This window comes from Falco punctatus (assembly GCF_963210335.1).
Source record: "Falco punctatus genome assembly, chromosome: 5".
Lineage (NCBI taxonomy): Eukaryota > Metazoa > Chordata > Aves > Falconiformes > Falconidae > Falco > Falco punctatus.
In genome coordinates this window covers 24,738,197-24,751,938 of record NC_137584.1, presented here as the reverse complement: position 1 = coordinate 24,751,938, position 13,742 = coordinate 24,738,197, and the positions used below count along the sequence as shown (strand labels likewise).

At 41.0% G+C, this 13,742-nt stretch overlaps 1 protein-coding gene across 1 annotated transcript in view; it reads right to left on the bottom strand.

Moving 5' to 3' along the window:
- SNTG2 (syntrophin gamma 2) overlaps nt 1-13,742 on the bottom strand; it is a gene marked incomplete at both ends in the record, with an annotated part of 175,522 nt that overhangs the window by 50,608 nt on the left and 111,172 nt on the right. Inside the window, one exon of the mRNA XM_080389202.1 lies at nt 9,167-9,205. Within this exon, the coding sequence (XP_080245328.1) occupies nt 9,167-9,205 (39 nt within the window). The remainder of the gene's footprint in view (nt 1-9,166; nt 9,206-13,742) is intronic.

Here is a 13,742-nt window from a genome sequence, read left to right as displayed (position 1 = left end):
CCCTAAGCACCAAATCTATGTGTTTTTTAAACACCTCCAGGGATGGTGATTCCACCACCTCCCTGGGCAGCCTATTCCAATGCATCACCACCCTTTCTGTGAAGAAATTTTTCCTCATATCCAATCTAAACCTCCCCTGGCGTAACTTGAGGCCATTTCCTCTTGTCCTGTCTCTGGTTACCGGGAAGAAGAGACCGACCCCCACCTGCCTACAGTGTCCTGTCGGGTAGTTGTAGAGAACAGTAAGATCCACTCCCTCCCCACCACCACCCTCCAAGCCTCCTTTTCTCCAGGCTAAATAACCCCAGTTCCCTCAGCTGCTCCTCACAGGACTTGTGCTCTAGACCCTTCCCCAGCCCTGTCGCCCTTCTCTGGACACGCTCCAGCACCTCAAAGTCCTTCCTGCAGTGAAGGGCCCAAAGCTGAACACAGGATTCAAGGTGTGGCCTCACCAGTGCACAGTACAGGGGGACAATTGCTGCTGGTCAGCTGGACAGTTGTTAGATGTAGAGGAAGTGTAGAAGAATGAAGCTGGGTTAATTAACATTGATAATATACAGCTGTGGGCTGGCTTCAGGGGCAGTGGGTTGGCTGATGTGGATAATGTGCAGCTAAGGCTGGTTCCTGCTAAGTAGTTAAATAGCTTTAAGGGGTATGGAAGAGGAACAATGGATGAAGAGAGACCTGGAAGAAGCAGAGGGAGGAGAGAGAGCATGCCCCAGATGTAGGAGAGACAAGAAGCAGGGTGGACTTGCCTGAAGAGGATGAAGAAACAGCACAGATAGTAGATGAACTTTTGAAACCTTGTGGGGGACTGGTGGCCATGCCAGGGCAAGGCACGTGAACTAAATGAAGTTAACCTGGTATGGGATGGTAAAAAGCCTTATTGCAGCCAGCTAGTTTTGATAGTGCAGAGACAGTTGGACAATCATTTGTTAGTCAATGACTCCAAAATTCAGTGGTTCTCTCTGTACAGTGTAGCAAAAAAATGATTTACTGTCTTTTCTAAATATTTTGGTCACATTTATGATTCTACAATTTAAAAGCATTTTGATGTAGTTGTGAAGGCTCTGCTGCAATTTAGTTTACAATAAATAGTGTAAACTTATTAGGCGGTGTGGCTGGACTAGGAGAACATCAATTCATTGCAAGGCCTAATGTGGATATTAATGAAGTTTGGAAAGACAAATTTATCAACTGGAGACTGAAAAGTGAATGCAGTGTATTTTAAATGTATGAAATGCATACAGAGATTTGTATATATGTCTGAACTGTGTTTTCATGTATAGTGCAATATGACTGTTGCAGTAGTCTTTCAACTTCTGAACAAAGCAAGCATAACTTGTATTTTAGCTCCCATTCAACTCATCATGGATGTATTACAAACCAGTACTCTATTCAGGACTATTCATTTTGAATCTTGCTGGTGCATCCACGTATTATGTGATGAGAGATCTATGTAAATACCCTAATATTAAGGCATTACTTTCAAGGAAAGGTTGACATAAGTTACCATAGGTTTCATGCACATGTAAAAATCAGAACAAAATAAAGTCCAATGGAGAAGTAAAAAGTGGTGCATAACTTATTTGGGAATGGGAAAAATATGGGAGGGAAAGGAATATAAGTTAAACCATATGAATGGGGTTTTTGGAGGTATCTGTTGATCATCCCTGTACCTGATTACCACAGACCAATGTAAAAATAAACCATAATAATAAATGATAACAATGAATCTCATGTTTTTCTTATTATCTCTATCTGACTGCTACAGACGGAGGTATCTGGGATGGCGTCCCCAGGTGCTAGCAAGGCAACAGATGGACCAAACCTTCCTAAAAGAATTTACCTTTCCCAGATACTTTTCAAGTAACAACTTCTGTAGCTGTTTTGCACAGCCTCTTACATATACTTAATTATTCTCGCCTATGTGCTGTACACTAATTGGCTTCCACTCTGTTTTTCAGATCATTCTTCAATATGTCAATATCATTTTTATGTCTAATACTGTATTTTAAAGCTCTGTGTCTGCAAAACCAGTAGGCTTACTTTTGCTAATGCACTGTAAAGGAACTACTCAAGGGAACTGGATCCAGGACAGACCTCTTCAGGACTTCCACTCAATAAGTCAGTTTTGAAAGTGAACCATTTACACCTAGTATTGGATTATCCAAAAAAGTCTGCACAATCAAATCTGTATTATACTTGCTTAAAATATTGTAATGTCAAGAAATGTCATAGACCTTACTGGAATCAAGGTACACTGCAGCAACCACCTGTCACCCATCCACAAGAAGCTTTATACTATCACAGGAGAAAACCAGATTGGTAGATTGGGTGTAACTATTTATTATTGACAAATTCTTCAGGGTGATCACTCTTCTGTTATCTTGCAGCTGCATACAAATATTTTATTTATTTCAAATTTCTTTCTAGAGATTGAAGTCAAATTGACTAGTCTCTCCAACTTCTCTTTCTTTTTCCATGAACAGCTTTGATGTTTGTCCTTTCCTAATCTTTTGATATGTCACCTGGCAGACACAAATTCTCTGAAATATCTTGATAATAGCTCTGAAATTACTTAAGACCGATTCTTCAAATATCACCAGGCATTAGAAGCATAAATACCACCAAAACATCCCTTTGTATTGCAATCTGAGATTTCATTGGGTTTTGATAGTATTACTTGCAATAACTATCTTTTGCAGTTGACCTATTTAGTGAAGGCTGACCTATAATAAGCTGAGTAGCAGACTACCATTTTCATTTGTCTTCTTGCTGTTAATACACTTAGAGGGCAATGTTTTGTTACCCATCTAGCCCTAGCTGGTATCACATGCTATACTTTAACAGTCCTTGTCTCTAGATTTCATTTTTTGTATGGTTTCCTCTGGAAGTCAATGAAGAGGTCACTGTAAAAAATCAAAACAAACAAGGGAAGAGACATCCCAGGAAGTAGTGCAAATCAATTTTACAGCATCACAAGAAAAAATACAAATAGTCAATTAATATCTGATCAACTGTTTTGTATTGTTACTGAGAAGAAACATATTTTTTTAGTGGAGGACAGGAAATTATCATATTAATCTTAAAAACATAACACACCCCCCACCCAGCAAACAATAAAAAAAAAACAACTTGTAAGTAGTTTTTCTGTACACAGAGAGAATTTCCTGATTTGCAGTTTCATAAAAAATGTAGGGCAATCCAGCAATGTGTATCTTTTTGAAAACTGAGTCCCAAATCTGATAACACAATCAAGTGTTTTCAAGTCTCCAGAGCACTGTAATAAATTATATCAAGCAGAATAAAAAGTTACAATATTTGGAGAATGGTGGCTGTAAACATCCTCCACACTCAATAAAATAATGTAGAAACTGGCTCAATTCCCCTCTCTCTCCTTGTGGAGCACCAATATGTTCTAGAAGTATTCAGTGCATAGACTCTGTGTGCGTGCTTCATCATCTACACAGGTTACATATAAACTTCGAGCCAGAGCTTCAATAGTGGTACTTATTTAATACCTTTCAAATTCATGTAATGCCTGCATATTTGTGAAAACCTTGTAGTCCTTGACAGGACTAACTAGCATGACACACCCTGGGACAACTAGAACTCTCCAAATTATTCCCAAGGACAGCCTGGGATTTAAGCATTAGTGGGAGTCATTTCCAATAGGCAGTTCAAATGCTGACACCCCACTTTGGTGGGAGAAGAGAATTTAAAAGTGTAGAAGTCAACAAACAATCCCTGCTAGCTTCATGACCAGATACTGTTTACTTTAACAGTATAAATATATTCAGAATAACTACAGCTACTACTACCTTTCTTACTATCTCCTTCCAACTTTGGACCATAGACACAGGGCAAAGCACACACTCTTTGTTTGACATCTACTTTTGGCAAGGAGTCCCATAAATATAGCTAGTTTAGACCTGGGAATCATTATCTTTGTCCTTTCACTTTCTAATTTTCTTTAGTTATATGCCCACGGAATTCGTCCTGTTCTGGAGATTTAGTTTCCAGTAAAACCAGTCAGGGTCAGTATAAAAGACAAGAAAGAAAGCCACATTTAGCAAAGTAATCTTTTATGCTCTTGACCCGGAACCCCAGTTTCTTAATGACCTATGAAAGACAGAATCTGAAGGAAACCTATCCTGATCCAACCTCATTGTTTTATGAAAGATTAATTTGGACTCTGAAGTCAATGAAGAAAACTCATGGCAGGCAACACAATAATGAAACTCTAAGGACCTGTTTAATTCTTCAGCAATGTCCAGACTCAAAAGCAAAGATAAATTTGCAGCTATCAACAGTTTTACTTCAAGGCAGCTCTTCATGTGACCTTCAATCTTTCAAGCTTATCCCTTCTCTAAATTTCAAATTGATTGCATTAACAAGAGCTATTCAGGTTTGTACAAACATCACGTAACTGACATTAATTGGATCCATTATCTAAGACAGATCAAGTTCTTTTCTGCTTTCAGTTATCATTGCCAAGTTTTATTTTATTTCTTTGTGAGATATATATTTTTATATATATATATATATGAGATATTCACATTGTGGTTGCTTTTTAAAGCAAATTTTCACAAGACATTAAAAGTCTGTATTTTTCACATTTGTTCCCTTAATAATTTTATGTTTGCTGGTTTTATTTACTTGATCAACTCGAATCAATGATAAACTTTATTTTTTCCCACTTTTTGACAGAGAACAATCCAATGTTTGTTGCTGTCAGTCGCACCTTAAATTTTCAGCTCCTGAAATTAAACTCCTAATTTCATCTTCCCTTCTTTTAATACTTGGAATTGATAACGTGGCATAGATTTGTACTGCCTAACGTTAGGCACCTACTTTAGTTGATAAGCTAAGAGGCTATTCTTCATAGGACCTCAGTACAGTCAGGACAGAAAAAGAGGCTCCTATAAAGGATGATCTAAAGCATTGGTATCACGTTCCACATTTCAGCAGCTCTCTGGAACACAATTTTCTGCACTGACTATCTAGGCAGTTTATGAAGACTAGCCCACTTATTTAGGAAATCAAATTAAGTAGTTAGAAGTAAGTTTTATGACTGTCCCCAATATAATTTTTAAATTGAGGAAGAATAGCTCTTCCTTTTTTCAACTAAACCCATTATGTGTGACCAAACTGCTAAGAATAAACTTTGAATAGTTACTATAGTACTTGCAGGAGAGAGTTCAGAGAATCATAGAATGGTTTGGGTTGGAAGGGACCTTAAAGATAATCTAGTTCCAAGCCCCCTGCCATGGGCAGGGACACCTTCCACTAGAGCAGGTTGCTCAAAGCCCCATCCAGACTGGCCTTGAACACTTCCAGGGATGGGGCATCCACAGCTCCTCTGGGCAGCCTGTTCCAGTGTCTCACCACCCTCACAGTAAAGCATTTCTTCCTAATATGCAGTCTAAGTCCACCCTCTTTCAGTTTAAAGCCATTCCCCCTCGTCCTATCACTACATGTCCTTGTAAAAAGTCCCTGTCCAGCTTTCTTGTAGGCCCCCGTTAGGTACCGGAAGGCTGCTATAAGGTCCCCCCAGAGCCTTCTCATCTCCAGGCTGAACAGCCCCAACTCTCTCAGCCTGTCTTCATGGGAGAGGTGCTCCAGCCCATTGATCATCTTTGCGGCCCTGCTCTGGACTTGTTCCAATTGGTCCATGTCCTTCTTATCTTGGGGGTTTCAAGCTGAACGCAGTACTCCAGGTGGGGTTGCACAAGAGTGGAGTAAAGGGGGAGAATCACCTTGCTTGACCTGCTGGTCACATTTCTTTTGATGCAGCCCAGGATAAGGTTGACTTTCTTGGCTGCAAGAACACACGTTGCCAGGCCTTGCTGAGCTTCTCATCAACTAGCAGCCCCAAGTCCTTCTCCTCAGGGCTGTTCTCAATCCATTTTCAGCCCAGCCTGTATTGATACTGAGAGTTGCCCCAACACACATGCAGGACCCTGCCTTTGGCCTTGTTGAACTTCATGGGGTTTGCATGAGCCCACTTCTCAAGCCTCTCAAGGTCCCTTTGGATGGCATCTCTTCCCCCAGGCATGTTGACTGTACCATACAGCTTGGTGTCATCAGGAAACTTGCTGAGGGTGCACTCAATTCCAGTGGCCAGGTAGCCAACAGAGACATTAAGCAGTGCCACTCCCAATACCAACCGCTGAGGAACTGCTACACACCACTGGTCTCCACGTGGTCATCAAGTCATTGACTGCAATTCTTTGAGTGTGACCATCCAGACAATTCCTTAACCACTGAGTGGCCCGCCCATCAAATCCATCTCTCCAGTTTAGAGACAAGAATGCTGTGCTGGACAGCATCAAATGCTTTGCACAAGTCCAGGTAGACAAGGTCTGTTGCTCTTCCTTTACCCACTAACTCTGTAAACCCATCACAGAAGGCCACCAAATTGGTCAGGCACGATTTGCCCTTAGTGAAGCCCTGTTTTCTGTCACCAATCACCTCCTTTTTTGCCATGTGCCTTAGCATAGTTTCCAGGAGGATCTGCTCCACGACCCTGCCAGGCACAGAGATGAGGTTGATCAGCCTGCAGTTCCCCAGGTCTTCCTTTGTATCCCTTGTTAAAAATGGGGGTTATGTTTCCCCTTTTCCACTCAATGGGAACTTCACCAGAGTGCGGGACTTCTCAAACATGATGGACAGTGGCTTTAGCCACTTCATCCACCAGTTCCCTTATGACCTGTGGATGCATCTCCTCAGGTCCCACGGACTTGTGCACCTTCAGGTTCCTTAAATGGTCTCAGACCTAACCTTCTCCTACCGCAAGAAGCTCTTCATTCTCCCAGTTCCTGCCTTTGCCTTCTGCAACTTGAGTGGTGTGGCTGGAGCACTTGCCATTGAAGACTGAAACAAAAAAGTCATTGAGCACCTCAGCCTTTTCCATGTCCTGGATGACCAGGTCTCCTGTTTCCTTCCAGAGTGGGTCACATTGTCCCTAGTCTTCATTTTATCACCAACATACCTATAGAAGCTTTTCTTGTTGCCCTTGATGCCCCTGGCCAGATTTCATCCTATCAGGACTTTAGCTGTCATAACCTGACCCCTGGATGCTTGGAAAATTTCTCTGTATTCCTCCCAGGCGACCTGTCCTTGCTTCCTCTCCCTGCGGGCTTCCTTTTTTTTGTGTTTGAGTTTGTCCAGGAGCAATTAGTTCATCCATGCAGGCCTCCAGGTGTTTTTGCCTGACTTCCTCTTTGTTGTGATGCATTGCTCCTGAGCTTGGAGGGGATGATCCTTGAATATTAACCAGCTTTCTTTGGCTCCTCTTGCCTCCAGGGCCTTATGTCATGGTATTCTACTGAGAAGATCCCTGAAAAGGCCAAAGTCTGCTCTCCTGAAGTCTGGGGTAGTAAGTTAGCTGTTCACTCTCCTCTCTGCCCTAAGGATCTTGAACTCTACCATTTCATGTCCACTGCAGCGAAAGCTTCCCTTGAGCTTCACAGGCCCCACCTTGCTGGTGAGAACAAGGTCCAGCATAGCACCTCTCCTTATTGGCTTCTGTATTACTTGGAGAAAGAAGTTATCAACAACATATTTGAGGAAGCTCCTGGATTGCTTATGCCCTGCTGTGTAGTCCCTCCGACAGAAATTGGGGCGGTTGAAATCTCTATGAGAGCCAGGGCTTGTGAATATGAGGTTCTCCTACCTGTCCATAGAGGGTCCTATCCATTTCATCTTCCTATTCAGGTGTCCTGTAGCAGACCCCCAGTACAACGTCACCTGTCCCTGCCTTCCCTTTAATCATGACCCATAAGCTCTCATCCATCCCCAGGTGTAGCTCCATGCACTCCAGCTGGTCACTAACATAAAGGGCAACACCCCCTCCTCATCTCCCCTGCCTGTGCTTCCTAAAGAGCCTGTATTCTTCCATTCCAGTTAATTCAATAAAAAGATATCCAGATTCAATGCCTTCTTCCCTGGCATTCATAATCACTTGTTTTCAATATCAGTTTAATTAATAATTAAAAGTCAAGGCAAAAAGGGTAATTAAACACTCCCTTCTTATATAGAATAGGTAATTATTTAGGCTTTGAGGATAACTTGGTTTTCTACTATACACAGAATTAGTCTGTAGTTGGTTTTGAGGCTTTTTCTTTTTCAAAGTGCTGATCCAAATATAAAAAATGTTTCCTGTGTAAGAAATTATCAATGGTTAAATATTTTTAGTAACTTCTAGAAAAGTCCATAGATGCCCAAGCACATTTTACAACTAAGATGATGAAATGGTGACATATGGATGAATATACAAGCTGTCAAACTAATAAATATTTATTTGATCCTGATATGAAGGTTTTTTTGACTTCTGTAATAAAATTCCACAATGGATTTCTGCAGTAAAATACTATAAAAGACAGTTTGCCTAATTTTCACTTTTATAATCTACAAATCCAGCATTTTTGGAAACAGCACGGATCAGGCTCTTTGTTCCTGAGTAATGATTCAATGCCAGATCGATGCAATGAAAGCACACAGAAGTGAAACTTAGTTTTATAATACAATTTCAAAGTACTTCCCAGAATTACAGAATAAGCCTGGAAAATGCTACTATTCTATTTTACAAAGTAAATGAAAAAAACTGTTTTCAATGCTAGAAGAAGAGTACTTCCCAATGCAGTAAATTCATCTGGGTCTTCAGGACATTTGGCTAGTTGGAGCAGAAGAAATATCTCATCAGGCTCCTGAGCCCCGGAAGTCCAAAACAGTCATGGCAAATGTAGTCTGCCCAGCATGACACATGTAAAACAGATTGGATTTGTAATAGACTCCCTGCCTATCTGTGCACTATATGTGATGTAAATACAGAGTTAACTTGTCAGAATCACTGCTGCAATATTACACACAAACATACAGTATGCTTTCCAAGACCTGGCTGTGCGGTCCATTGCCCCACTCTCATTTATTTCATGGCTCCATCTAATCCACTTTTTAGGTCTACAGTGGAGGATTCTACTCATTACTGTGGATTACTAAGTATCTGCTGTATTAAAGGCCATTTTGGAATTTCTAACCCTAGAAAACTTGGGTTTAGAATTTTAAACCTGACTAAATTATGTATGTAAGTTCTACAAATTTTGCAACTTAATGCAACGACATGAATTAAAAAAATTAGATAATATAATGAAAGCCTTACCTGGTCTGAGGGAGAACAACATTTATTTGCCATTTTCATCTATGAAAGAGAGATGGAAGAATACACAGTTATTAATACGCTGAAGAGTTTCTGTGATGCAATCAGAATTGACTTAGTTATTGACTACTGTATTAATACTTCCAAATTATATTTATAAGAAATTAAATCATGCGGTGCTTAAATACTAGATTTTCACTACTACACAAAATTTACAAAACCAAGGACTCAAAAGATGGGAAGGCTTTTATCAGAGTTTTTATTAAATCCTTCATAAAGATTTGCATTTATGAATTTGACTTAGTTACTCTGAGGGAAATATTATACTGTACTGTATAGACACCTCACAGGTCTCAGTCACACAATTGCTTAAGCACATCTATAAATTAAGCTTGTGATTAAGTACTTGTGAAATTAAGGGCATAGAGTGCAAGATGTGTTTAAAGATGAAGGGAATATTGTTCAGGTTTTCAATTTAGTTTGCTCTTCAAGATAAAGTTAGATCTCTTTCTTTTTCCTCTCTGTTCACATAATGAAGAGTTTTGTTGACTATGGCTTTTCTTAGGCAGTCATAATTTTCATAGATGAGTGGTGGACAAACCTTGACAGATACTAAGTTCTTTAAAGTGAAACACTTCTTTGAAGCATAGCATTAGTATATGTAGTAATGGTATGGAATCTAGACAGAAAAATATTAGACTGGAAGACAGACTCTCCTATATGCAAGGCTATAAGCTGCAAACTGTCTTACAGTTTTTGAGTACTTCCAAAGGATCTTGTAATCAAGAAGCCTGTTTTGTAACAAACAAAAGGTCTGTGATAGAAGAAGAAAAGCTATAGCTATGAACAGGAAAAACTACAATTGCCACAGGAAAAGAGCAGAAGAATCCCAGGGCTATTGCTTGTATCCTGGCTGTACCAGATTTGTAAAATCAAATCTGTGGGTAGTCTTTGGAAGCAGAGCATGTCTGCAGCCATGTAGCTCAGTAAAGACAGTGGTGCCATTGCCTGTTGTGGTGGGTTGACTCTGGTCAGCAGCTGAGCACTCCACACAGCTTCTCACTCCCTTCCCCCTCCCAGTAGGAAGGGTGAACAAATAGGAAGTGTAAAAGCAAGAAAACTATGGGTCAGGACGAAGAGAGCTTAATAAGTGAAGGAAACAGGGAAAGAATAAGTCATACAAAGGCAATCACCTGCCTTCCACAAACAGACTGATGCCCCATCTCCTCTGTTGGCTACATCACTTTTATTGCTGAGCACAATGTTATATGGTATGGAATACCTCTTTGGACAATTTGGGTCAGCTGTCCCAGCAGTGTCCCTTCTCAATTCCTTGCCTGTACCTCACTGGGGATTGAGGTGAGGTGTGTCAGAGTAAGAAGAAGTCAACACCTTGATGCTGTGCAAGATCTGTTCAGCAACAGTCAAAATGCTGGTTAATTATTAATGCTGTTTTAGCCATAGATACAAATCACAGCACCATATGGCTGCTATGAAGAAAGTTACCTCCATCCCAGCCTCACCCAGTGCACGTGTAGGAGGCCAACAGGCCTCATTATGCTAATGACAAAGGCCTCGGGATGTGTCAGGGTTGGTGGTATATAGTTATATAAAAGATATAGGTTTATGAAGTATATAAAGTATGTGTACATTCCTTCCCACACACCACACTCCCCCATACCCACCCACCCACATTCACCAAGTGATGGCAATGACAAGTCATTAATCTCCATAGAGTGAAAAACAAAATGACCCTAGGACAAAACACAATGTGGAGGAGTACAGGATGGCAGCAGGAACCTTCACTGTATGGACACAGGATAATACCAAGGCTCACGGCTACAGGAGCTCACTAGTCAGTCCTAATGCACCATGGGCCGTCAGGTCTTCTTCTCCCCCATACGCTCATTTCTGAAGACCATTTGAATTGTGTGGTCAAACAGTGCAGGTGTGCTGGTGGGTCAGACCACTGGGAGTGACAGGCTCTGGGGACAAGCTAGCCAGACCTGCTGGGAGCCTGGGGCATCTTTTGAGGCCTGGCTGCCACCTTAGGTAGAGTGCAGGAGAGCCTGCCATCCCCTTGGAGGGGCCCCGCCATACTGCCTACTACGACCCTGTCACCCCAGAGGAGGAACGGGGACCACCACAACAGAGTGGTCACAGCCTGCATGTGCTGGCATCTACAGCACAGAACAGAGGAGGACTGATGATGATGGAGCTGCCATGCAGCTGCCAAGCAAGGAGGGGGGTGGGGGGGTGGGTGGGCAGCAAGGTTCCTCGCAGCTCTCACACACAGCTCTGCCCAGAGCAGTCTGACCCCAGGCTGCGTGGCTGTGCTGTGCCAGGGGTGTCCTGGAGCGCTTTGGGAGGGGGAAGAGGTGGCAGAGCCTCTTGGTGCTCTCAGGGTCCCAACATTAACAAACCAGCAGGATCTCAAGAATCCCACTCTGTAGCTTGGATAAAACAAATTGGTGATATGCCCAGTGTTGCAGAAGGAAGTAGACCTCATCAGTTTGATTCGGTAATAGGCTTAATCCTGAGTGGTTGTACAGGACATAATCGAAAGACACCTGGAATTCTTTAATGCCAGTAACTATACAGAAGCCATGCTATACACACAGAAAATATCATTTCCTTGCAGGTGGCCAAAGACAGGCTGAAAAAAAAGATTGCTTTAGCATAAACCAGTACAAATAAACAGGGCTATCAAGGATCCTGTCTCCTTTCACTCCCCCTCTTGGTTCACTTAAACTATTTAAGTTCCCTATATGATATGAAAAAAAGTTATCCTACTTTTTATTTCATTTGCCTGGAAAAATGTGCATGAGACGGGCCATGCAGGTCTTCTGCAGAATGAGGGTAGAGTACTGTTAAGCACATTCTCATAACCAGTCCAGCTTCCCATTGGTAAGGAAAGAATACTTTGGACTACACAGCTATTCACTGCACAGCCGTAGCTCATTCCCTATTCAAAGCAGGGACAGCTGCAGCCCTGACATAACTATGAGGAGAGGAAAGATTTCCTTCTGCGTCACATTATGTCCCTATGTCACAGGGCTGAGGACAGAGAAGTATGCACTCTCCACTTCACCTGGCACCACACATTCTCTACATGCCTCCACAGCTGATGCAGAGAGATAGGAATACAAATGGGATATGTTACAACTTTCTGGCAGTACATGAGCTTTCAGTACTGCAGTACAGTAATGGGAGTTGGAGACAGCCAGGGAACTAAACCCAAAAACCTGGATCTGCAGACTGCAGGCAACTTGGAAAAGGAACTATCAAAAAATTATAATTCCTATACTGTGTTCTAAATGAATACATACAGTGCAGGAATAGAATGGGGATGAAATGATTTAGAACCATATACCTAAATCTAAATACCTCCCTGTCTGGGATTTATCTCACTTAACTCTGACTTGCCAAAAAAGAAAGGGTTATACATCTAATTTACCTGTATTCTCTATCCTGACAGCAGAGAAAGATCTTGATAGGAACCTGTTATTTTTCTCCTGGCTATAAGAGGATCATGTAAAACTGCTTGTCCCTTTAAATTCTCAACAGTTTGAACTGTGGAACTTTCAAATGGAGATTTTTAACTTAAAAAAAAAAAAAGCATCAGCAGTAAAGAAATATTTTCATGTGTTTTCACTCTGGGAATAGAATTTTTGCATAATCATCGAGGCAGTCAAATTTGTATACTGCCTCCTACACACAAGGATTTTGTTTCCATCTACATGTAACCCACATTCTGCTGTGTAAAGAAAACAAAGTCTTCTCAATCTTCTCTCTTTTTTTTTTATATGCATGCCTCAAGCTCATATTTCCTAAGTCTCTCCCTATTCAAATAGAACTTTCACTCCACTGAGATACTGAGTATAACTTAAGATATACATGTACGCAAAGTCATAAAAGGAAAGCTTTACACACTATGACATACACAATTAAAAAAGCTGTCAAAGGCATAGATATGATCCAGATTACTAACCCTGTTTTGAAGGCAAATGATAAGTTTTCTACCATCCACTACTGAAACTGCTGGAAGGATTTATATAAATTCATAAATAATGTTTAAAGTCGAACAAATTCATCTTAATGTGTTCTCTTATGAGCTACTCATTTGTAAATATTTTTTTTATATATAACACCATTAGAATATAGTGGAGGGAAAAAAACAAACAAACACCTTGAGAAAGTTATAGATATAAGAAACAAGTGTCTTTAGGTGCTTCTACTGATTATGACTACATTAATGTTCAGTGTTACGTTTCAAATAAAATAATTAAGATCCATGAGAAAAGCTGCACATATTTAACAGCTGGCTATCTGAATAGTGCAAAACAGAGAGAAATATATATTATTCCAAGAAACTCCGACCTAAAAAAACCATCTCCAGCACAGCATTGCAACTTCAGCCTACAAAGAACACTCTAGCTGAACAAACAAAGAATAGGAGCAGCGAGAAGCACAGGCAGATCAACTTGTTTCTTGTGCTTATTGTTTCATAATGGAATCTTCACTGCCAGTTTCTGTTCCCTTTCTCCCCTCAGTTTCTTCAACTGTACCTCCTTCTGCA